At 36.9% G+C, this 27,639-nt stretch overlaps 1 protein-coding gene across 1 annotated transcript in view; it reads right to left on the reverse strand.

Annotated features, from left to right (window-relative positions):
• Positions 1 to 27,639, reverse strand: part of TCERG1L (transcription elongation regulator 1 like) — a gene marked incomplete at its 5' end in the record, with an annotated part of 86,928 nt that overhangs the window by 29,450 nt on the left and 29,839 nt on the right. Inside the window, 1 exon segment of the mRNA XM_072424302.1 lies at positions 21,405 to 21,521. Within this exon segment, the coding sequence (XP_072280403.1) occupies positions 21,405 to 21,521 (117 nt within the window).

Here is a 27,639-nt window from a genome sequence, read left to right on the forward strand (position 1 = left end):
GTGTTTACACAAAACAAATAGTACTACTATCTAAAACTTCCAGGGACAATAAATGTGGATTCCTTCTTTTAACCAAAGGCAATATCCTCCATGAATGTTGCTTGTAGCCAAGCCTATGATATCCAAAATCATAGGAAGAAATAGGCAATCTTTTGTGAAGTGAAGCATGTTAAGCAATATGCCCTAAAAATTCTCTTTGCCTATTTCTTCCTATATCTTTATATATATCTATCCTATTTCTCTTTTATATGTATATGAACACACATAATTGCATACATACTTCAATATATATATGTATGTATGTACATACATTAGTGCACATGAAGCAAAACCAACAACATGCACCTAAAATAAAAAAAACTTACCCAAATGCCTTGGCACACAACAAATGCCTTGGCACACAACAATGCACATCAAACTGAGTTTTATTAAGTCAATTGCGCTGTTTTTATCCAGTAAAACAAATCTTAGAAGGGAACTGCTAAAAACAAGCATAATTGTATTTTTAAAGTGTAGGTCTGGGGACATTGTAAAGGAGATCACATAAAAACAAACCCCCCAAAAACAAACATTTTTCAAAAAACTTTATTCAAAATAAACACATTTGCTAAAAGGTCACATTAAAATATAGAGAACACACAGACACCACTAAATTTACATGACAAAGAAAAAAAACAAACATGTAAACCCATACTTCCATATAAAGCCAAATTAGGTAAAAAATGGCCCAACAAATATTGCATTCCAAAATGACTTACCAAACCAATATGCAATTTTGAGGGTTCCAACTGGAAATCCAGTTTTCCACCCTATTAAGGGTGGAAAACTGGATTAGAAAATATGTATGCAGGACAACCATTTAAAGGTGGTAATAAAGACATAATAGTGAAATGAAACACAAAACACAAACACAATACCATAGCATTAACATTAACTTCCTAATTGCAAAATGGACATTGAAACATTCAAAGTTCAAAAAACAAAACCATCTATTGTGCTAAATAGTAGGGAAAGTATCAAATGTAGCAACAACAGCCCCTCCATGAAAAAAAAAATTAGAACAAAGGAATACAACAAGTTAGCCAACACCCTTATATATGCTCATTATTATGTGCACAGGTGCTAAAAATAATGCAATTGGGCGTGCGCGGTCGTGAAATTTGGCTGTTTGTTTTTTTTTTCCAGTTTGACATTTCATAATACTTTATTGATCCATTTGTAATGTGCCTAGGCACACAAACCACAGCCAACTCCAAGAATCCTTTTATCAAGCCTTATTGTTGGCATAAAACAAGACAAGGGTTATACAGAGATGGTCAGTCCGATAGGTGTGGTACAGAAGGGTAAAGCAGAGGCAGGTCAGGAACAATCCGAGGTCAGGGCAGGCAGCAGGCAAGAGTGGTCACAAACAATCCAAGGTCAGGGCGGGCAGAGTTCAGACAGAATCTGGTATCAGACCGAGTTGCTATTGGTAAGACATCAGGGTAATATAAATCAACATAGAGAACGCTCCAAGCACACTGTACACACAGAGGCTTATAGCAGGCAATGGTGTTCAGGACAGGTTCTCCTTAAATGGCCAGAGTGCCCAATGACCTTGTACCACCTGGCGCCACTTGATTGCAGGATAACTGAATCCCCTGCGGCCGATTGGCAGCGGGGAATTCAAACTAACTATGTCCAGCCCCGCGGCGAGGCAGCCGAGTGCCTCACCCCCAGGGGGTAAGAGAGGCACGCGTGGTAGAGCGTGCACCTCTTCCCACAGCACCCCTGGGACGTGCCCTACTTTGCACATCCACAGGAGTGCTGAGAACAAGACTTTCTCTGTTCACGTCCATAGGAATGCTGGGGTTGCCACCTGGCCAACCAGTAGTTTGGCTAGAAGGGATCCCTCCGCCTGCAGGGAGAGACACGCTGCGAGCAGGGCAGCAGCCTCGGCCATGCTGCCTGCTGCAGCGGCGTCTCCCTCTGCGGCTGTGATCCCCAGGAATGCCGCGGGCTAGCTGAACAGTTAAGTTCTTTACACCAATCCTTTAGATTTGTACACCAGTAAACAGCTATTCAAGAAAACCCCCAAAAAAGTAGAGGAGGATTTTTTAAACATATATATATATATATATATATACATAGAAATATAGTATAAACATATGAAATACATATATATTTAAAAATTTATATCTCTATTCAGATTTTTAGACTAATTTAATATGTATTTATATATTTTTCATAGATAATAAGACATGTATTTAAAATAATTATTTATATTTTTATATTTCAATTATAATAATTATAGTAATTAAAATTATTTAAAACATTTAATGTGATTTTTGCTGTTGTATGCATGCTAATCATTTGTCTAACCTTGGCTCATACTTTGTAAGTTTGAGAGCAACACATGCAGCACTCGGGGCACCCACCATAGAAGCTGCCCCATCACTAGTAATTAAAACCACTTTTTCTGGTCATATGCCTTGTGACAAAAAAGCCTCCATCACAGCATTATAAATATCTATCTCTTGTGTTATTTCAGGCAAAGACATCAGTGGCATCTCAGAGATGCATTGAAAAATTTTATCCTTGTTTGGTTGTTTGGGATATAAAAAAAGGGAATTACTCTCAGACAACATGGCTGTTGTCATATTATCCCCATCAGAGATGGGCTTGTCATGTTTTGCTATGCACAATGAGATTTGAAAACTGTCAGCTGTCAGATGGTTTGTTCTAGAAAGATAGTTGCAAAAACTAAGATACTGGGAAATATACTTCCTCAATTTCCCTTCAAGAAACTTCTTTCAGTTTCACCAAGTTTGGCAACACTTTTGTGGTTGGTGTCAAAGTGGCATCTGACACTTGATGTGCGACACAACACTCTCATTACACAAAATATATAACCCTTTCCATTGTGTTCAATTGCTCCAAATGACTGTGCAGGCCGCTTGGAATGATCTTCCACTATCTGTTTGCTTTTTTAAGAAAAATAGCTAACACTAATTGTTAATACTAAATAAATGACAATTCCCTGAATCTACCGCAGTGATTCTCAGCTAGGGTTCCTTTTGAATTTGCTGACCAGCTTTTGGCCAGCTCTGAAAAAGGCATCTCTGTGCATTTCCTACCTGGGAAAAATCTGCAGCCAGCATGGCTGACAGAGGGACAATAGCACAGCCAATGGGAGGCCAGCCAGGTGGGGAGTGCATGCTGACGGAGAGGCCTCCGAGTGCCCCCTCTGGCACACATGCCATAGGTTTGCCACCACTGTACTAATCTATGTTGCTATATTTCAGACTTTGCTTACCATTTAGCACAATAGCTGCTTTTGTTTTTATTTTATTTTTTTTACACTTTGAAATGTTTCAATGTTTATCTTGCAATGAATAAGTTAATGCTATGGTATTGAGTATTTTGTAATGTAAATTTAGTGGTATCTGTGTGGTCTATATATATTTTGTTCTGACCTTTTTAAAAATCTGGTTATCTTGAATAAAGTTGTTTTAAAAATTTTTAGTTGTGTTTTTAGATGTGATCTCCTTTACAATCTCCCAGCATCTTTAACCATGGGGGATCCAACAGACCTACAATTTAGCAAGTAAATTGTGATTTTTTTTTAGCATTTCTTTTCTATGAAAGGCCAAAAACAGCACAATTGCCCTATTCAAACTCAGGTGTTTAATGCACATTTTTGTGCACCAACCGAAACCGCTATGTGCACGTTTGTGCACAGAAGTGTGTTCTATCAGTTCAAAACTGTCACTTTTTGCAAGAAGGACCTGCGCATCATCATGCAGGAACGGTTTGCTTTTTTATAGGTATATTGTTTATTTTGCTCCATGTGCAATCATGTATGAACATATATGTATGTATGCTTATATATGTGTGTATATATACATATAAAAGAGAAATTATAGGAAGAAATAATCAAAGATGGCTTTTCGGGCCATATTGCTTAACACCGCTTTACTTCAAATTGAAAAGATTGCCTATTTCTTCCTTTTAATCTCTGATGTCATGGGGTTGGCTCAAAGCTAGTTTAGGACTTTAAAGGAAAGCGTGCAGCCTTCCCTTCCTCTTGGTTTTCTCACTGTTCATACATATACATGCACTCATTTAGATTTGGCCAAGTATTGCTTATGCAGCCTGAAAAGCGTGAAAAATACAATCCAGCACCATCTATTTGCCAACAAAACATGCTTTAACATGCTGCTTCCTAATAATCCTAATAATTGAATCTATTCTGTAACTGGATGATGACATCCCAGTGCTGGAAACCTCTGTCAAAGCCTCTGGAATGTCACATCACAGACTACTGTACATTCATGGATGATATTGCTTCTGGTTAAAGGAGGAATCCACCTTTATGTGCTTCCACTATCAAGCTGATGTGATAAAGTGAATATATAGTGGACAAGGTATAAAATGGCATTCAAACTGCATAAACACCCTGAAAAAGCAATAACATATGTTTGGCACAAAGTATATTTGTCCCTGGAAGTTTTTATACTAATACTATTTGAATTATGTAAACACCTAAATAATGACTACAATCCAGTATTTAGGGTGCTTGAGCTTGTCAATAAATGTGCTTTGATTTTGTGCTTGGCAACCTGGACCTCCTTCCATCACCATCAGGTGTGTTAGAATGAGTATTATGGACAACTAATTGACAACCAGTTTGGACAACAAGTGGAAGTGTTTGTATACAATAGTGCTAAGATCAGGCAGCACAGAACAATGACAACAAACCGATAACACAACTGCAAATGAACAGAGGAGTTATGTAGTACAGTGACAGCAAATCAACATGTGTGAAGTATGTTAAAGGAAAACCACAGCTTATTCAGCAAATGTCAGACTATTAAAATAAAATAAAAACCATGACAATTTATCCATAAAAGGAATACTTACATAATACATTCCAAAACCATTATGTGACAATATGACTGTAAGAATAGGACATAGGTAACAAGGAAGGTCAAGTACCAGCCTGGAGTGGAAATCATGCATAGATTTATACTAATTATTGTGGATAAAATTACAAAACCTATATTAACAATGATTACAAATACATTGTAAGAAACAGTTTGAAGACTTGCTTACCAAAAGACAGCATCATTTTAAAACAGGCACAAAAACATCAGATCAGGAAAAAAATCACATCAATTCATACCATACAAGTAAACTTGATTAATCACCCCAACAAACCAGTCCAGGTAACATAGTTAAAAAAATGAAAATACATATGTATTTACATACCTTTAAATCATTTTTTAGATACACAAGTGAAATCACTAAATGTTCATTGATACATGAATTCAAACATCTTGGGAAAAAAATGTTTTAGTAAACTTGAAATAATGAAATTTAGAGCAGATCCAAAATGCTTTGGAACACTTTTAATATTTATACTTTTGTTTTGATGAGCTTATAACATGCTAATTATTATATATACAAGAATATGAAATGCTAATTAATATATATACAGCTTGACATGAATTGGTATGCAGTGTTGTAACCAATACACACAAAAAAATGAACTAAATAAAAAGATTAAAAAAAACTACACCAAATATAATGTAAGATTAAAGTGTAGCACTTACCAAAAAAAAAAGAACAAGCACTAAAGAGTCAAATTGACCTATAATGGACTGTAAGTGCACACAGAACAGGGACCAGGTGTACCCCCATTGATTGCTATGACATTACTATTGACTGAGCATTACAGACCTACCTAAAATCGTGCAGCTGAGGTTTATTTGTGTAAAATTGAGAATTCTCAACCCCACTTGCTCATTTATCAATGCTGTAATCCAATGTTACCTTCTAATGATTGTTGGCAGCACATATTAAGGTAAAAGACATATGAGCTGCATTTGGAAACCTACCCAATATTCTATATACATACATCATTTAGATGTAGATCAAAGTGAAATGTGCATGTGCATGGCTATGCTGTAAATATGTGTTCATACTTGTGCTAACTTACATTTGCACAGCATGGAGGCTCAGTGGCTAGCACATTAGTTTAAAACTTCAGCACTAGGGTCCTAGTTTGAAAGAACTGGCTTTACTGGCTCCTCTTCAGCAAAATAAAGGTCCCTTCAGCCATGTAAAATCTTCATATACAGAAGAAGTTGTACATCAGGGCCAATGTGTAGTGAAATAAATATATCCAGTGGCTATGGTTGCATACCAGTCTCCATCTCCTCCTGGCCATTGATAAGTATACAACCTCAAACTTGCTTTATGATAGTTTTTAGTGTTCAAGCACACAGGATTTAAAGATCAATTAAGGGATTCACCCCCACAGTGTAAAGGAGGTTGCTCTCTGAACACTTCAGGTTTCTCCTGTACTGAGCCAAGAAGATCACTTATCTGTAGCTGGTGAAGAGGATTATCTTAAGCGAGCTTTAACCTCTGGCTCATATTAAGGGTCTTATGCTCTGATAAATGACTTACTTTTACTGAAAGTGGAGGTTGCACTTAATATCTACTCGGTGGCAGACTGTAGGAAGTTTTCTTGGAGCTCAATTATTTTATTTGGAAGTGCTTCTTTTATTGCTGTTTATGACGCTAAACTTTATGGCACCCCATTGTGTATTTGTTCTACAAGAGAGTGGACTGATTTGAATTATATATAATATTAAAAACACCACACCAGCACTTTAGAAATCAGAATTAGGCTGAGTTTATACTAAAATTAGGTATTTAGTACCACTGAAGTTAATCATATTTAGCTTCCCCTAAAAAAGGTTAGTATTGTAATAAATAAGTTTCTTTATCATCCAATGTTTTTCATGCATGTTTTACTTAAAGCATCCAAGAGCAGTTAACTGCTCCAAACTGTTCCAAAAATGATGTAAATCCATATAGATTTTTCAACTGCAGGCACATTCTTGTACAGACCTTTGTAAATTCCTATTTTTTTAATATCTGTTACTGGTCCTGGGAGCCTAATGACATCCAGAAATGGTAAACGCTGCAGTTTTTAACTGCTGGTTTGAACTTCACCCTTAAAGGTCCAATGATTCAGATTTATATTTGCATTTTAAAGTGGACCTATCACCATTTTTTTGCTTTATATAAAAAATTGGAAAACTCTTTTATATAATGAAAAATATTATGTTTTGTATACTATTTCTTAACATTAGAGGGGGAGGAACCCTCCCCTTTTGTCTTCACTTCCGCGGCAGTGAAGACCGAAGGGAAAACCCACATGGGATACATACGGAACATATCCTAGAGGGCAGTGGGTTGCTTAAAAAATGTGCACAAAAGTGCTTCTTTTACAGGAAGGGAGGGATCAACAACTTTGCACCTGTAGAGGTTAGTGTCATTTTTTATTTTAATGACAGTCCGGCTTTAGCACTGCATAGCTCTGCTTCATCCTTCAGCTTTAGCAAAGAAGTACAATCATCCTTTCAGGGATATTATAATATTAAAATCCAACAACAGAACAAAATGATGTGAGCTAAGAGATAGTTGGCCAACTGTTAAGAGATTAGTTTTATGAGCTTATTCCCCAAGGGGTAAACTTCATATGGGAAAAATAGCTGAACAACTTCATGACAAAGCAATTAATCTCATTATTCCATTCAAGGCTATGGCAGAAATGAATCGCCAATACTTGCTTCAGTCAGCCCAATTTGCTGCTCTGCAGGATTTTAGGAGACTGATCATGCAAGAATGATCTACTGTGTTCTGTCTTTCAAGTCTTGCAGAAACCAATGTGATTGATTTCAAGAGATCTAAATATTTGAATTGCACTTCTAAACATCTGATGTACCTGTGCCCTAAAAATTCTGTTTCCTACAGTGCAGAAGTATCCATGTTTAAGCAAACCTAAAGTGGATGTAAATACCAACTGGTTGAAGTTTAGTTTACTAAGGCACTGTGTAAAATAAACACGTCTTTCTTTTAGAAAATACAATTTTCATTTCAATTTTTTTTATGTTTCATTGCATCTATGTTGATGATCTTTTCCTGTTTTCATGCACTCCAGTGATGGCTTCATGACATGGTGGGTTTCCTAATAGTGACAATAGTTGACAATGCCTTTGCAATGTGTGAGCAAGACTGCTTGTAGCCTGTATCAGAAGCCCGTATGGCTGGCTAGTTATGCAGGGAACCATGCGCTGTAACCTTGCCAGTGCTCAGGTGGTCAGGTCTAGGCTTAGCAAAAAATGGGGTCAGCTGACTGCATCATTATATGTTGAACAACTGGGTCATCAGAAATATTTTAGACCCCCTACCTAAGCTGTTCAGGTACATATATCTGCCCACTGCGGCTCTTCTATTTTATACTGGATGTTGTGAACAATAGTGGTGTCATGTCCTATTTGCCTATACCAAGCCAGAAAGTACACATAGTATGGGGTTTGTAATAGTAGGGCCATGGCAGTCGATGATTATGAAGTTGGAAGCCCCTTCTCTCTGTGTCTTTGTGTGTACACTTATTTTTTTATTGTATCTGTTGGGGCAAGCAGGGTTGGCACATCAGGAGGACATCTATTAAATGCTGGATTGATGAGATTGGTACTTACACATTGCCCCTGATTCATCAAGCAGAATCAGATTATCGGTCGCGCATTCGTATTCGCGATCCGAAATCATACGCGATCGCGCTATTCAGCAACTGAAAAAGCTCGCGGCCGGAGCCGCGCATCTCCGCGTACTTTCGCGCTTCCAGCGAGCGCGGATTTTATTGATGAATCAGGGGCATTAAGTCCACCCAGAAATAATTATATGTATGATCCAATAAATATATGATTCTTTGTGATTTTATTTAAACTTCAGCAGTATCAGTGTATTTCTCACAAGGTCATCAGTACTTTCTGTATTTGTTGAAGATGATCTTATCTTATCAGGAGCCTCTTTAAATATGACAATACTTAAGAGTTTATGTAACAGACTCTTTGTAAAACATTGAAAGAGAATGCCAGAAAATCTGATTTGATTCGTCAGTCTATCTGAAAAGGACCATTCAGCGTGGTTTAATATTGCAAACAAGGCTAATGCAGCACTAATTATCAGCTTCTCTGGCAAAATTACCATTGAGAGATTGCTGACCTGCTAATGGGTCATTAAGTGTTACCAGCCGTTGGTTAAAATTTTCGTGTCAGCTTCTGAATTGATAATAAAAAGAGAGAGGGAGAGAGAAAGAGTGATTGAGATCCAATTTTACAAGCTGTGTATATGAAATGTGTGTCATAGGTTTGTCTCTATACCTGGTAGAATAGATGAAGACATAAATGCACACTTTATTGCAGATGAGCTGGCAGATAAGTCATGACACCTAACAGAGCAGAGGCTATACTGGAGCTTAATGAAGCCAAAATGTCATTTTAATAAACCAGTGTGTCAACTAAAATTGCTCTTTACTTTTGAAGAAATCAGTCTGCAAAAGTGGATCTTTTCTTGAGAGCTTTACAAAATAAACTGCTTCATTTACTGGAAAAATTAAAGCTTGGCTTTGGGCTGCATATAAATGATGTTGGTTTCTCCTATGCTTGGTGGGTTAAATTCTTGTTTGGCTGGGAGGGGGAATTGTATTAGTATGTACCTTTTTCCTCACCTGGCAGCTGGGGCTCTCCACTTCTGCATAGACTCACCATCCTCACGAATAGTGAATAGAGTTTTGACATGTTTTATAGGAAGTGATTACTGTATAGAATATTTCCAGGCTGCCACAAATTTTTGATAATATTTTTGATAATAACCTGTAAAAAAAATTGCAGATCTCATGGGTGTCTTGCTTTTTGATGCGTAGACAAGAATTAGTGCTGGTTGCATTAGCCTTTAAAATGCTGTTTTGGGCATTTCCATGTGGTTTTCTTAGTTGGGTGAAAACACAAATTTGCCTAATTGTTTGCCAAAGACCATTCCATCACATTTATAAAGTGTGCATAAGATGTTTGATGGGCTCTGATATTACAAGAATACAAAATATCAACAACTCGACAACATTTGCCATTGGGATTGATGTATGTTTGTGTGTCTACGTGCTACAGAATGCCACCTATCCAACAGTTAGCTTAGCGTTTCTTCTGTTCAATACAATTCTACAGGACAGCTGTCCTTTATTAAAAAGGCTTTCACTCATATTGAGTAGATTTAGGTTGCATTAAAGGATGATATTAGTTCCTTGCAATGAGATCATCAAGCAGCCTGACTTGTTGCGAGTAATGTGTACACCAGCCCTTTTTTTCTAGGTGCCAGATTATTTTGACCCTGACAACTAGGTTGTATCTTGCATTTAGAGCAGTATAGGTCATAATCAGAGTCTGTTCTTTTGGAAGATTCTATTGCAAATGTTTTAAGGTAATATGTCATCCTCCAACGACATTCCATTTTACTATCCTATAAACGAAATTGACGCTGTACGATTAGATTAAATTGGATTTCTGTCACACTCATTCTACAAAACAGTAACCTTAAAAACCCGAATAGAAGATTTTTCACTAATCTTTCTACAGTAACGACAAAGTGTAGTAAAGTTTTTGGGTCAAAGGCCACCCCCCTAGAAATGGGGATGCAAATTTGTAGAAGAAAATGAAGGGGTTTTGTAGTGTGGCCAAAGTGAAATGTTGTTTAATGTATGTATGATTAGGCATATACATAAAATAAACTATAGTCAAAAAAATGTGAAATATATCACACAAAAAGGAAACAAATGATAAGTGAAGTATACAAATAACAATAGTAGGCTTTAAATCACAGCAACAAAATTATTTAGAACATAGTGGTATAAAAAAAATTGTTCAAAAATCATGGCAACTGATTAGGAGTTAGTTTACAGTTGCATGTTATGAGCAGAAAGCATGATAGGGCTAAATATAAGATTCCTACTAATAGGCAAAGTTTATAAAGGTGAAACTGAACAAAGAGATATCCATCTTTTCCATGTACTGTACAGAGAAGTTTGTAGACTGTTTTCTCAATGCATGTATATATAGAAATTTATAGATCATCATCGTTATGCAGTATGTAGAGAAGTTTATGGACAGTCATCTTTATGTAATGTATAGGGAAGTTTATGGACTGTCTTCCCCATGCAGTGTACAGAGTTTTTCATGGACCTTCCTACCAATAAAATGTACACTCAAATTTATGGACCTTCTATCCCATGTGGTTAACGGAGAAGATTTTAGACTATAATCCCCATGTCGTGTACAAAGATTATTCCAATCTTGAGTACAAATATGTTTATAGATTTCCTAACATAATGGACAGATAAGTTTTATGAACTGTTCCCCTTTATGTACAGATACTATTATTGACTATTATTCCCATGTAATGTCCAAGAAAGTTATGGACTGTCCTCCCCATGTGGTCTGTAGAGTGGTTTATGGACCATCATTCACATGTATTTATGGACCTTCCTATCCATGAAGTGAGGAACATACAGCTAGGTTTGTAGACATCCTTTCTTATTCAGTTTAGATGGTAGTTTTTGGACTGTCTTCTCCATATAGTGTACAGAGTTTTAGAATACATAGTTTATGGATCATCTGTATTATACAGAGAAATTAACGAACCATTCCCCCCATATAGTATACAGAGGTTTATGAACTGTTTTACCCATGAAGTGTACAGTCAAGTTTATGGACCTGCTCTTCCATGTGGATTACAGTGTAGTTTTTCTCCCTGTGTACTGCACTATTTATGGAACACCATTTCCATGTAGTAGCTCATAGAAGTTCATTGATCATCCTTACAATGTAAAACAAGTTTATGGACCAATTTCTCCAAGTAGTGTACAGAGAAATGTACAGACCATTCTCCCCGTGTAGTGTACAAAGAACTTTATAGACCATTCTGCCCTATTCTCCCCAAGTAGGGTACATCGAAATTCATGGAGCATTCTACCTAATTAGTGTACTGAAAACTTTATGGACTATTCTCCTTTAATTAACATACAGAGAAATTTATGCACAATGTTCTCCAAGTAGTGTACAGAGTATTTAATGGATTTTGTTCCCCATGTCTACGATACATTTCTGTATGAAAGGTAGCTCCCAAATGTGCACAATGTGCAGCCGTTTTCAATAACAGGCTTAGCTTTCTATAAAGTAGTGACAGTGTTTATTGGCTAGTGATTATCAGAGGACATTACCTGACATAAATAGCTGGTGAGAACACTCACTGCCATATGAGCATTCTCAATGGCTGGTGGTTTACGGGGCAATCCAAATCCCTGATGACCACTGGTCAATAAAAAGATCATGAGCAAATGCACTTAGAAGATTGTAGACATTACAAAGCTAGCTTCTTACAGAACCAAACTGAATATCAGATGTTTGGGTCACTGTTAAAATCAGCCTAAGTCCAAACCTACCTAATTCTAGTAACACTAAGAGGCACCTATTACATCATTCTAGGTTAAGAAAAGGTCTGTGTCAAGCCACCCAGTACCTGGAACCTCAAAAATGACAATACCTTGGTCTTTACCAGTAACAAGTAATCAATGTACATAGCAGTAGGGTGAATCACACCTTCACCAACACCACATTGCAGAAAGCCATGTTTTGGTTTGTGTTATATCACAGCCAGCGCTTAGCTTAAAACATCTACCTCTGACATCTAACTTTCTATGATTTTCTTTGAAGCACAGCATTTTGTTTTACATAATTTACTAACATAACCAGCATCTCTTTGATTTTCTGTTCAATTTTTAAACAAAACGCTCTCAAAAGAACATACATTACCATCAAGAAAAGCTTGACTCCAGCTAGTAATTAAAGGTCATCCCATCTTTTCCCAGTATCTCTTAGCAGCTTATGTTTTCTTCGTATCATTTTATCATTTCTGCTCTGCAATTGACCAGACGTCAAAAAGCTAAATCTTTATTGATAATTATCATCCACTACCATTATCTAGTCCAATCACAGGAAGGGGTGATTGGTTCAAAGTGGGTTCATTAGTTACATAATTGAGACCATAAAAATTCACACATTTTGTAAGCATATTTTCAAGCTCTCTATGCATTAAGCATGTAAATTGGCTTTTTATATTTGACCTAGATGAGAAAGGAAGCTCCTTTGCATCAATGTAAATTGCAGATTTAATTAGAAGTGCAGAGGAAAACTGGAAATGCGAGAGAAGACAACATGTATGCAAATAGGAGTTTAGAATATTTCAGAGGAAGTCTCAAACAAGGTGACCATTAATGTCATTTTAACCATATTCACACAGCTGCTGAGATAAAATCAGTCTTTATAGGCTTTATTCTGTATCAATTGTAACAATAATAGAGGTTAAATGTATCTAGCCCAGCGTGTAATATACAATCTTGCATAAAATATTTGATGTGCAGCTTGTTTAAAATGACAGGGCCATTACCAAGATAAAACGGAATGCCGAAAAACCATAATATCAGCTAAAAACTGACAAAAAAGACCTAAATTATTGGCAAAGGCTTCCTGTAAAGGTCTTCACTCCAGCATCATTAGGTTTGAGAAAAAATATATATAGAAATAGTGTCTAAACCTACTGGCCCATACCTACCCTTAGGCTTTTTTACTTTTTCAAAGTAACGCACTTTCTGTGCCTTTTGTATCTACCAATTTTATTGAGGCATTGACAAACATATGTGCCTATATTTATTGTCATTACATAGTAACTGATAGGATTAGTATTTCAGAGTTCTTAAGCCAGGTACACCCGTCAGATGAATCTCGCACAAGACAAACAGCCCTGCTTGTCCACCATCAATGCACCATGGCAGATTGACGGGCAACCAATCTGGAATGACTGCAATGCATTTTTAATGGAGGAAAACATAGAAGGGTGCTACAGTACCATGCTGTGTGTAAAGTTTGTCATTGATAATGATCATGAAAGATTGCTTCCAGTGATAATCCTCTGTAAGCCATTGGATATCTGTAGAGGGCCTTAGTGTTCTTAGCTGGCCTCCTGTGACGACCCCTATAAGGGAGACTTATATAATGGGTACACACTTCTATACACAGTTTTATTAGCCTAGAGCAGAGTTTCTCAACCAGGGTTCCTCCAGAGGTTTTTAAGGGTTTTTTGGGCAATAAACAATTTGTACATTGCAGTTCAGTTACCACTGACACCAATGATCTTTTTGGTTATCTGTACGTGTGACATTATTCTCATTGGCCAGCAATGTAAGTGGACTTCTTTCCACTGACCACCACCTTAACATGCTCTAGCTATGAAAGTAATTATAGGTGGGGTTTCCCGAAGACCTGCAAGTTTTTTTAAGTGTTCCCCATGTTAAAAAAGTCCAGAAAGGTTGTTGTAGAAGATTAGTTAGAAATTCAGATAATGTTCTCTTTTTTGGCTGTGGATTCCTTTTGTTGTAATGCAAATCTTCTAATGAGATCACAAAAGATAACAAACAGAATTAAAAACCTGACAAATTTTACTCTTATCCACTCTATCCAAAATGTAATAAGATTTAGAAATAATTTAACAATAAAGCTGAACTAAACTCTCCACACTCTATCACCATTGCCAACATCATAACTTCAGTTTTAGTCCTGGATTAAGTCTTTGGCCATGGCGGAATGATGTAACTCCCATGCATATAAGACGTACCGGTATGTATATTTGCAGAAAGGGCATAGTATGTCCCTTCTGCAATTCTGGGACTGCCTGCTTACAATTTTTTGTTTCCTAGGTTTAGTTTCGCTTGAATGGTTATAGATGTGGAATAGATAAAAGCCAATGTGAATGTATTTTTCTCTGCACACGAGATAGCTTGTCAATAGGCAGTTACAGATTCTGTATAAAGAACAAATAAAATGCCAAATACAGACATAAATGAGATTCTGACCATGTCAGCTCTCAGCAAGTTATTGTACAACAACCAAACGCTAGAAATGGACAGTAAATAGGTTCATTCCTTATCAGACTAAAAACCAGCAAAGTTGTAGTTTAAAATGCACAATCAGCTTTGAGATCCCAGACAGCGAGAGATATAGATACTTACAAACTAATCACTTTTATACTCATCATTTTTCACGCATACCCCCTACTGATTTTGATTAAGTGTGCCTTTATACCCCAGGAGAGCATCCAATCCACGTTATACTATTATTTATACTATATATAAGATTAAATAGTTTTTCAGTACAAAATGATAACTGTTTGTCTGAACAAGCAATTACATCTGAACATAGAGAAACAAGGTTTATATGATAAAATACATCAACACATACATAGTTGTGGCCAGATTTACGAAGTACTGCAAGCACTGGCTAAATAATATATAAGAGAAAAAGAAACCAATAAACAAGAAAAGATGAGAACTGCAGGTCAAAATTCCTGGGGAATGGATTGAATGAAGAGTCAAGACCCCCAAACCAGGTACTATACAGTACTATACTCTACCAACAGATGGATGATGGATCTCACAGAATGTTCACTAAAAGATAGGATTGCAAATTACCTGGTCATTTACCAGGTTCTATAGAGTGTGATCCAAAAGGATTTTTGCTAAAAGAGAGCAATTCAGATAGATCATACAAATGAGCTCCTTACCAGGTCAGATAGGGTACAACCCAGAAGGAAGATAGGTTGCATAAAACTTTTACTAAATGAACTGGTCAGATGGTTCAACCAACGCACCATTGGCAGCAGAAACATTTGGGCGATTGATGTTTTTTTAACATTTTGGCAAAATTAGAAAAAGCTAAAAATGAATTACTTTTCATATGGGCCACCACATGTAGATAGGAGCACCTAGTTATCAACAACCCCTTCAATCATTCCAACATTGTGTATGATTTTTGAGAGGAATTATGCAGTATAACACAATTTAACAATAATTGTTTACGCCATTTTCTTAAGTGAGCTGTACTGGGAAACACTATGATACCATTTAAAGATTGCAGACCATTGTTTGATGGCATTTAGATTCCTATCATCTTCTTCCCATTTCTAAATATTAGAAGGCTAATTATTGTTACATTAAAAAGAAGCAATAAAATGGTTATGCCATTATATTTAGGCTTTGAAAAGTGAAATTACAGTAATACAGTGAGGGAAAGAAGTATTTTATCCCCTGCTGATTTTGTACGTTTGGGCTCTGACAAAGAAATGACCAGTCTATAATTGTAATGGTAGGTTTATTGTAGGTATGAGGGACAGAATAACAACAAAAGAACCTCAAAAACCCAGTGCTCAAAAGTCAGAGCTTGATGTGCATTGTAATGAGTCAAATAAGTATTTGATCCCCTATCAACAAGTCTGGAGACTGGCTAGGCCACTCCAGGACCTTCATGTGCTTCTTCATGAGCCACACCTTTGTTGCCTTGGCCGTGTGTTTTGGATCATTGTCATGCTGGAATACCCATCTACGACCCATTTTCAATGCCCTGGCTGAAAGGAGGAGGTGCTCACCCAAGATTTGACGGTACATGGCCTGTCTATTGTCCCTTCAATGTGGTGTCCTGTCCCCTTAGCAGAAAAACACCCCCAAAGCATAATGTGTCCACTTCCATGTTTGAGGGTGGGGATGGTGTTCTTGGGGTCATAGGCAGCATTCCTCCTCCTCCAAACATGGTGAGTTGAGTTGATGCCAAAGAGCTCAATTTTTGTCTCATCTGACTACAACACTTTCACCCAGTTCTCCTGTGGATCATTAGGATGTTTATTGGCAAACTGCAGACGGGCCTGTACATGTGATATCTTGAGCAGGGAGACCTTGCAGGCTCTGCAAGATTTCAGGCCTTCACGGCACAGTGTGTTACCAATTTTTTTCTTGGTGACTATGGTCCCAGCCGCCCTGAGATCATTGACAAGTTCCCCTCGTGTAGTTCTGGGCTGCTTCGTCACTGTTCTCATGATCATTGCAACTCCAGGAGGGGAGATCCTGCATGGGGCCCCGGACCGAGGGAGATTGACAGTTATTTTGTGTTTCTTCCATTTGCGAATTATTGCGCCAACCGTTGTCACCTTCTCACCAAGCTGGTCAGGGATAGTCTTGTAGCCCAGTCCAGCCTTGTGTAGGTCAACAATCCTTAGACAGCTCTTTGGTCTTGGCCATGGTGGCTAGTTTGGAATCTGATTGATTGCTTCTGTGGGCAGGTGTCTTTGATACAGGTACTGTAACAAGCTTGGATTAGGAGCAGGAGTTTTTGAGGGTTCTTTTGTTGTTATTCTGTCTCTCACAGCTACAATAAACCTACCATTACAATTATAGACTGGTCATTTTTTGTCAGAGGGCAAACGTACAAAATCAGCAGGGGACCAAATACTTCGTTCCCTCACTGTATTCAAGAGTACTTGTTAAATTAGGCCAAGACGTTGTGGAAAGGCAGTGGCCAATCTGCAAGTATTTACAAAATTCCTTATTCAGAACATTAAATTTAAAATGAAGGGTTTCAAATGTGTAAAGAGTAATAGCATTATTTGGATCTCCAAGTGTTATCATCACAGCTTTTAACCAAGAATCAATATTTAGATCAGGGGAGGAAGTACAGTAAGAGGTAGTTGAAGGAGTGCATTAAAGGAGGTAGTTGTGTTATTATTATTAAAATGTTGCTGAGTGCTTATGAAGTGTAGAATACAAGAATGCTTATGTTCATTACCAAAGAGAGAGGCTCCCAAAACAGGTGAAAAATTACATCTTGCATAAACACCTTCAACGTGAACCCATTTTTTTTTCTATCTTTGGGATGCACCACTGTTGTAGTTGTTCTAGTAATGTAGCTTTATAATAAAGAATGGTGTTGGGAGTACTCCATGTCTTAGTGTCCTATAAGACACCTATATTTACTCTTGACTTTTACAGGATCTGTATATGCACGGGTATCGGTATTGGAGGAGGGCATTTTAGTATTGAGCACCGAGTCTTGTAGTGTTCTCTCACTCTGCTCGTATACAGCTCTTGAAAACCTGTGATGCTTTGTCATGTGTCCCAATTAAGTAATTTTCTGCCTCTGATATAAGAGTTATCTTTTTGAAACCTCAGGTAAGTCCTAATATTTATATACAAAACTTGGATGATAGTCATCACTATACCAGTGCACTATGGATTTGATTTATATGTGTTTTACTAGATTTAGCAAGGCAATATTATTAGGGTGCTTAATGCCTGGGTGAGGGATATATGAACCTACATGTCCCAGTATGTGCCACCCCTTAAGGCGGTAAAATATGCATTAAAAAAATAGTAACCACATAGAGGTGAATATATACCTCTATGAGGTTATGTTGAAACAATCATTGGTAAAAGTTCCTTTTTTTTGCTTACTATATTAAAAACAATGTTTTATATGTAGCTCTATGTCCAATAGCATACCCCTTTTTCTACTTATGTATCGTATATTTTATTTGTTCTTTTGTATTAGCTGTGGTATGGTTCTGTCTATCCCCTAAAGAAGTCCATAAGATAAAATGCGTCAGACCTAGAGATCAATTTACTCTTTGAATGCTACATTATCATTGGTATTTGTCTTTTGGAGTTTGGAACCAATTTCTGTGTGATTATTAGCAGACCTCTACTTATTTTGGAGTCCATTGAACCCTGAAAATGCATAGATAAAAAAATTTTTTTTTTCTAGATTCACCCAACTTAGAAGTTGAGCAACAAGGCTAAGAAATAGGATAACAAGACTTCGGATATAACATGGGCACATGCTATCCTTTTCTTAGTAGTGCCACACGTGTTCTAAAGATTGAATGAGAGGGTAAAACTTGGAAGGTAAACTCCAGAGCGGGGTAAATTAATATTGATCTCAGGTAACAAATTTAATTATCTACCCATTTTTTTGGAAAACTGATTTGTTAGTTTGGTTTGATATGATCAGAGATACTTAAGATTTTGTCCTATTTACCCCATGGGAAAGGCTTTGCCAAATTGTATCAGCACCTTCTGGGTTGTTGGCATCAATGTCTTAGAATAAGTAATAGCTAATATAACTTTGCCCGCATTTGGAATTGGGAAACCTGGGTTTCAGACTCTGTTCTGCTCCATCTATGATAAAATCTTGAGGATATTGCAAGGGCAACATTATTTTAAACATTTGGTTAACCGGTAAAATTACTGATTCAGCCACACAATAAATAGTAATGTTATTTCTTTGCAATTTGCACTTTTCTTTTTTTTTATCTGTTTAAGGTCATCAGCTTGTTCATTGTGAGAATGTACAAGCCTTTATGTGCAATGGTAAATTCCCCCATTTGTTTCTCTTTACAATTGGTATAATCCCCCAACTGATCCATTTGTATTTGCAAATTGGAAACAACAGAGGAGATGTCCTGCTGTAATGAGGATTTCAGAGAAAGGAGAATGCCTTTGAGTACCATTTTAAAAGCAGGAGTATCAGCTTTGTGATAAGTGAGTAGAGAGAGAGTTAGCTGAAGGCAATGCTTTGTCATTGTGCTGTGTCTGTATAATGTGCACGAGACCAGTCTTTTACCCATAGGCCTTTAGACCTTTAGACAATTAAGATGCAGAGAGAGGAAGACAGGATTGTGTTGCTTTTTATTTATGTTATGTGATTGTACTGAGGTCCTGCCATCTATGGGCTCACAATGCTTCTTTGAAAGAGAGTTAGGTAGGAGAGCCTCTTTTGAACCATCTTGGATCTGCCCCTGTTTTGCTGCCATCGAGAAGAACCTGTAAACTTGCAGTGTTTTCCCTTGCTTGACTGACCTCTTTCTGCACTACTGTTTTCACCCTAAACTTTCACTTCGGTTTCCCACTGTGAGCAGATGGCAGTCCTCTGCATACAGAGCAAAGAGCTCAGACAGTCATATTCCAGCACCGTTAGACTATGCCCCCCATCTACATCTTCACCTGATATAATAAAGCTCTCCAATGCTGGAGAGGATACATTTTCATCAGTGAATTTGGGTAATCCAGCAATCCTTGAATGGAGTTCTTCATAATCTTTTGCTATTTGCTAAAATGTTTTAATTCCTAGACCTGGACCTGGAAACCTGAGTTTAATTCCAGGTTTGCTGGAACACCCAGCTTCACTAATAAAAGTATCCTTATTTGAACCACCTGCATTAAACCCCAACTAATGGCTCAATGGAAACTCTTTTTACTCCAACAAAGTTATACTAAGCTTACCAATACACACACAGTGTACTCAATCTCTCTCTCTCTCTCTCAAAAAGAGCAATTAATTCACATACTAAATGTTAGCTAAGGCTTTAAAGACTTAATTCTATTTCCCCAGATGTATTAAATATGTACATTAGGGAATGCCCCACGTTTGGACATATTTTATTATTTTAAAGCTGTGAGGTTTAACCATTTTACAATCCCTTACTCAGCATCTCATAGGTCATTGTTCCATGTTGTCATTTACCATTTTTCCCCATTGACACCTATCCCCACCGTATCTAACCCTACCAAAACCCCCTGAACACCCTCTTTTCAGTACAATACAATGGTCTGTGTTTCCAGTGAGTTCTGGATGCCCCCTAACTAGAACAGAATCTATATTTTTCATAGAAAGAGTTGTCCACTTATTCTAATACTCTATGTGCCATTTCTACGATGATAGAACACTTCTTTTTCTTTACTTCTTTTCCTTCCTTATTACTAATATCTGGCCATTACTCTCCCTGGAAAGTTATCTAATTAAATGCAAATAATACAAGAAAGTAACCGAAAATTGTCCTTGTAAATCTTCCAAATTCAGTTTGTGGACAAGTGTCTTCAGGAAAGGTGTCCCTAAAACACAATTTAACTTCTTTTCTTGTTCTAGTGACTCTAATTTTTAGATTCCCTATTTATTTCTTAGTGAAAATGGTTACCAGTACAAATAAAGGGGTGTATCTCCACAATGGCGACACAGACCCCAAAACCATTCTCCATTCCCTAAAAACTATAAGAGAAGGTTTTACCCACAGATATACCTTATACCATATTGTGATAAGTCTAAAGGTTTGCAGATTTCGCAGAGCTAAGAGTATCCTACAAACATCATTGAAGTTCATATCCTTTCAATTGGAATTTACCGTTCTTATGGACTCCCCTGGTATCCTGAAGTCCAGTCAACCACCCCTTCTGCCCTGATCATAATCCACCACTTAATGCTGTCCACTACAGCAAAATTGTATGGAGGTGTTAACAAATGGTGCTTACGTGGCCTTAGTTTACTTTTTTTTTTTTTAATCTAATCAAACACAAGCTAACATAAGCTAACTCCCTCTGGAGCTTCTAGATGACACTATAGCCTGTTATATTATAATCGTGAACTTTTCTAACCCCCTCCATCCCCAGAGAGAAAAGAACAATGGGGCGTTTGGAATGTACTTATACATACATAAATTTGGTCTTCCCAAAACATCGAATTATCAGCAGTGGGTACATTGGTGTGTTACTTTGCTTGGATGAAAACAGAAGCCATAGACCAACCCGTCTTTTGTATAAATTTCAAGGCTATTTACAATGACTGCAGTGTACTTAATTAACCTACCATTTGATGCATGATCTGCCAAACTAGTCACAAAGGTAACTGCTGGTGATGTGGTTAATCTAGCCATCTGAGCTGGTAATAGTGGAGTGACACGAGCTTCAATTCTTGAACTGCATCCTGGAAAAAGATAAAAGAACCATTGTTTAGAATTTTAGGCCAATATAACAGTATGAACAGCTACAAAGTCAAAGAAGGCCAAGATGAAAAAGCTTTAAAGTCACCACACACAGTGCTGTATTAAGGCAAAGGTTCCAGATTTTTTTGGGGAAACAGACAATTGTTCAACTTTCACTCCGTATGATCAGCATTGCAAGTCAAACAAATGTTAAAATTACAACAAAAACCTTAAATGACTTTCCGTTGTCAAGGGAGCCAAGATGAAGAGAAAAAACAGGAGCAATGCAACATAAAACTAATTTCCAAGCACTGAGGTTTGTGAGCTAGTTAAATAGACCTACAAAGAATCTGCTTTTAAAATTTTTAAGTTTTCTTTTTTTTCTACTATGTTTTAAACTCTTGCCTTGTGCCTGTGTGGCATTTTCTCTCTATTTCCTGTCTCATAGGCAACACGGGAAGGAACATAGACCACTATAAAATCCAACAGAGGTTGTAACTTTTCTTTTTACTTCCCCAAGCTAGAAAAAGTTTTGATTTATATTTGTTGTTAATCCCACAAGTTAGAGAATCCCTAACTATCCTTTGCTAAGGCACCGAAATTATTGCCGCTTCATTTGCCTATACATTTAACAGAAACTGTCATATTGTACATATGAGAACAAGAACACAATAACCAAAACAAGGCGGCAAAGCTGCAAATGGAAATAATTAGACTTGTAGATCCAAGTGACAAACCTAAAGCTGAACTTTCTAAAAAAAAACACTTACCTTTACTGTTGAAAAGCCTTCAATCCCTCAACCAATGGAGTCCAGAAGGCCCTGTGCCGTCCCAGCTTCTCCCATTTTTCTGCCGTAGATGTTCCAGTGTGCACAGCCATTTTCTTTCTTTTTGTTCTGGTATAAGTTATCTGATTTTGTACTGTGCAGGCACAAGATTGGGCCCATATTCCTAAAAATGTAAAACCAAAAGTGCTGATCTCACTGCACATGCCTGAGATCTGCACTTTTTTATTACATTCTGTGAAAGCCACTTATGGAGCAGCCCACAGTCTCCTGGAATATGTGCCGTATGTATCCCAGGAGGCTGTAGGTTTCCTTTTTAGTCTTTATCGCCGTGTTGGTAAACAAAGGCCCCCTCCCAAAACAATGTTAAAAATGTTAATAAAACACATTTTGCATTCTATAAAAGGGTCAGCCACTGAAGGCTAGGGCTGGAGGGACCCTCTCTATTGTGGATATAATTAAATTGGTGTTATTATTTATATACCCTATCTTTCGAAACATCTTCTCCTTACTCAAAAAGCAAACCTGATTAGGTACAGCAACCCATGATGATCCAGGAATATGAACATGCACATCCATTGATGAAGCCATCTGGTGAAACACGTTGGGATTATGTACCTTTGTTGCAACACTTAGTCAGACGATTCTTTACTTCGAAAGCAAGGCAAATCCCTATCAAGGGACGCCTTTACAGTTTAAATGTGATTTTACCATGTTTGCTTTTCTCACACTGATGTAATGAAATATGTGTCACTCATGTTGTACTTTTTTGAAAAATACACCCTACAAAAAATAATACACCCTACAAATAAAAATACACACTAATTTGCTGCCAAAACACCCTGTCTTTTCTACTTGATTCATACCTTAAGTACAGCATCCATAATCATCATTATGTCACACATCATCATATGTCCACTGATATCTTTTCAATGTTATAGGTATCAACCCAACCTTAGCATGTTTCCTATATTATGACTATCTTAATCAACATATTTGATGGATGATATATTTGTGTTTTTTATTTGAGCTAAATTTATATCAATTACTGCCTCATTTCACTGTATTATTTTAAACCATATAGAATATTATCAACAATATCATGTTTAATCATTAATTATGCAAATTATCATTATAATCAATTATGTTTATTTATGTAATATGCTCATGTGAAGCAATTGAAACACAAAATAGCACTCACCCAACCTGAAAATATTTTATGTATTGTTTGATACTATGTTTGGAAATGTGCCTTATTAATTTTGCTATGGTGGATCATTAATAGTGCCAACTAAAACCAAAATGGTAGATACCTGATTTTGTGAAACTAGTTAGGTAACAGAAAATTATTACAGCTGGTGCTCTGATGATCTGGAGAAGATAGACTTTTATAGAACCTGGATGATCCAACACTCTGCAGTGGATCTGTCCCAGGACTGAAAACATTTACCAACTAATTGCAAATTATGTTGAAGAAATCCATTTCAGATTTGCTATTTGATAGTCTATCTTCTCTTGGAGAGCTTTAATAAATCAGGTCCTATCGCTGCTTTGGACCCCCCCTCCTCCTCCTCATAATGAGGTATCTGTCCAAAAGCCCATTTATTGACCCATGTAAGCCTGCTAAGCAAAGTTTAATGTTACCTTTATCAAAGTTTTTTAACATGAGGGAACCCTTTCAAATAACTTTCAGGTCTTCAGGGAACCCTTTCCATAAATTATTATTTATCTACAGCTCCTAGTATATTATCGTGCTAGGTAATGGGAAAAAATTATCTTAGATCACAAATTTCTCATTGCTTAATGAACCCCTAGCAATTTCTGGAGGATCCTTAAGGTTGTATGGAACTCTGGTGGAGAAACACTGGCTTTTTAGCCATACAGTGCATTATGTTTTTAAAAAGATGGCCAGCTGATTCTGCTATAATAAACCCTTGGTACTTCCAAACCTCCTCCCTAGTGTAGAAGAGGATATATCCCTTGTTTTACTCATTACCTTTGGAAATATTCAATAGAGAGGGGGATGGGGTGCCTGGGGGCATGCTGAAAGATAAATAATACATGATCTAACTTTGCTATTTGCCTATACCATGTAGAACAGACTCCATCATAGCAGCTCAGCTGATAAAGGATGATTTATCTACCAAAATCAAGTTTTTGTTGCGCTGACATTGCCATCAGTGGAGGAAATAAAGGTTTTAAGATTTTATGTTCCAGATTCACATTCGGAAAATATGCAAATAAAACCATGCATACAAAATAAATATGGGTCCATATGTTTCTCCAAGAAGGTAAATCTAATCAGAAAATGATGTGAGATGCTACAGAATTCACGACCGTGCTCCCTTTACTGCTAAGCAGCTGCGATTTTTACACCCGGCAATAGGAGATTATGACAGCACATTGAAGACAAGATGTGGATCTGCACAGACTATGAAAAGGCACAGCGGCACATTTTTCCTTCAGCAGTTCTCTTTTCTAGAGGTTTGTTTTTCTACTCCGTGTATGCTTCTGCATTTTAAAAATGCACGATCAGCCATAATTGTCAAGTTAGAGGATGTTGCGGTTACCAAATAGATTTAACACTTGCATTTAGAAGAGATGAGTGAACCAAATGCCCGTAAAGGAAGATCATTAACGAATTTCAAAAATGGTTCCCTAAGGATAAGCTCAAAATTTTAACAAGGCTGAGTTTGTCATGGAATTAGGGGTTTTGCGTTTGCCAAAATTTTGTGGAACCTTGTTCTTTAATTTTGCTGAACTACAAGGACAAATAAAAATAAAAAAAGAATATCCTTTAAAACCACTTGTGATAACCAGGAGGATTCAAAAACCTGATAGCTTCCCTTTTTCTTACACAATGGTTGTGTGGTATCCCCAGTGCCATCTTTTCTCTACAACTAAAAGACCATTTACAAAATTTTAAAGAGGGTACACCTTTTTATGGTATATGTTAAAAAATAAATGAAATAAAACAGTTGTAATTCTTTGATTTCACCTGGCCTTCTACAATTTTTTTTTATTTTACATTCATCACTATTCTTTTTTTTTTCCAAGCAACTTCTCTCTAGTCAAATAACCAGTAGGATTCTCATCTTGCTGTTCATCCCTCCAATGGTGGGCAGTCCTTACTTTTGTACAAAAATTTGTATGGAGCAATAATGTGAGCCCTGGGTGAAGTCATGGCACACCCCTATATCCATGACATCATGGGCTCATTGGGAATCGGATCATTGATACTCGGTATCACTGAGCCTGAATGGGCAGGATCAGAGTGGGAAATTACACCATTGGTGAATAATGCTGTGAAAGCAAAATTTTGTTTTTGCCACTGGTAGACAAAATATGTTTAGCTTTTTAAACCAAAGTCAGACTTTAGCAGAAACTGTGGCTATACAATATTTTTTGAACTGTTGATTATATATGTGTTAAGACTTCAAATCAATAAGTTAAAAAAAATGTAAGCATGTTACAATGAAATGGAAGTTATTCTCAATAAAGGATCTGATTTTTTTTAGCTCTAGGTATATTGATGATTTATTTCAGAGTTCCACCAAAAAGAAGGAACCTGAGAGACACAACAACCTTCTACAACTTTGGGTATCATGTGTACTCTAATTTTCAATAAAGGTTGAACAAAGGTTCATTGGCTGGCACTTTTGTCTTGCAGCACTAATGTTTGAGTCTTGACCAGGAAACTATATGCATGGAGTTTCAGTTTCCCACGTTTCTTCCAGGCACTGTAAATGATTTCCATACCTAAAAACAGTACTATTTTTTGGTATATGGAAGGTAACATACTGGTAGGTTAACCTTGGCAAAGATTGTGATTAGCTGCTCATTTTGACACCGGTTTTCTTAGGGACTTTGCCTGATAGGCCAATTAGTAGGATACACACGTCTAAACTTACAGATAATATAGTATTTCCAGATGGATGACTCTGAGGGTGCACTTTGGGAGGAACCTACAAAAGGTGTGATAGGAGGTTCTGATTGCATAGCCAGGAGTTAGATCCAGGCTTACAACTCCATACCACATATTTACTCTCCAATGGTTGTCTGCTCCTCTTTGGAAGAGCCTAATATTATTTTATGATGACTCTAAAAACAATTTGCTTTTTTCACATATTGGCTCATTATTACAGAGTTTAAAATAAGATTATTATAAATACATTTCACAGCTATACCAGCCTTTAGTCACAAACCCATATAGTAATTCAATGACCTTCTTTAACTTTAAAGACCAACAAGTTCCTACATAGTGATAACGGGTACGGTGATTAAACTAGTTAACAGGTCAACATTTTCCCACAAACTTTGGACAGCTGTTGTTTAAAGAACATACTGCACATAGGTATTGTGCGTGTGTTTGCGGTCAAAGATTGTGCCTTTAAATACTGTTGTCATTACTTGTATACTCTGGATCTAAAACAATAAAATCATCTCTATCTATTAAAAATCAGACTTTAATATAGTTGTTTGTATGTGAGATGGAGGCTCGTTCATTCAAAATAGTTTAAAAAATTGGGATTCTGTATATGCCAACATGTGAACACAATTGAAGTCTATAATTAATAAGCTGTTCAGCAGTTGGAAAGCCTCCAAACATAGTAGCGTTATCATTACTGGGAAGGTTTTGGGCATTTGTGGGAAAAAAGTAAAAATAATAAAAAGAAGTAAAATAATAAAAGAGTGCAACTGTTCTCATTTAGAGGTGAAGTATATACCTTTACAAACAAATGCAGATCTACTAACATGTCAATCACATTAGTTATACAAACTTGTTATCATTTCAAAAATGGGCAGCATGGCTGGCTCAGTGGTTAGAACTCTGACCTTTGCAGCACTAGGCCACTAGTTTGTAGACTGTGTAAAGACATATGACTATGTTAGGGACATTAGATTGTGAGCTCCTTTGAGGGACTATGGACTTTGTGTAATGTTGGTGCTATATAAGTGTGACCACTGTTTCTTTGGGGATCACTCTCTTGTAATGTGGCCACATTATATTTTGTCTACTAGATCTTTATACTAGTTATTAGGAACATGCTGCTTGCTTTTCTCTCCTCCCTTCCCATGTATACCATGTGTGCATGGTGGCTGAGTTACATGGATTCAGCTGTGACCATCGATCATTTGGAATTTATTCATCTAATATTGCATATTTACGGTATGATGTTCTGTCTTTAAATACTAATAATGAAGTGGAATTGGATGATTGGCAAAATGCGTTGATTTAGAGTGTCTACTCCAAGGACAGAACTTTGTGTCTTTGTATCCTAACAGATGAAAAATCATTGGGTGTATGGAAAATTTTTATCAATAAAATAATGTT

Source organism: Pyxicephalus adspersus, chromosome 10 (genome assembly GCF_032062135.1).
Source record: "Pyxicephalus adspersus chromosome 10, UCB_Pads_2.0, whole genome shotgun sequence".
NCBI lineage: Eukaryota > Metazoa > Chordata > Amphibia > Anura > Pyxicephalidae > Pyxicephalus > Pyxicephalus adspersus.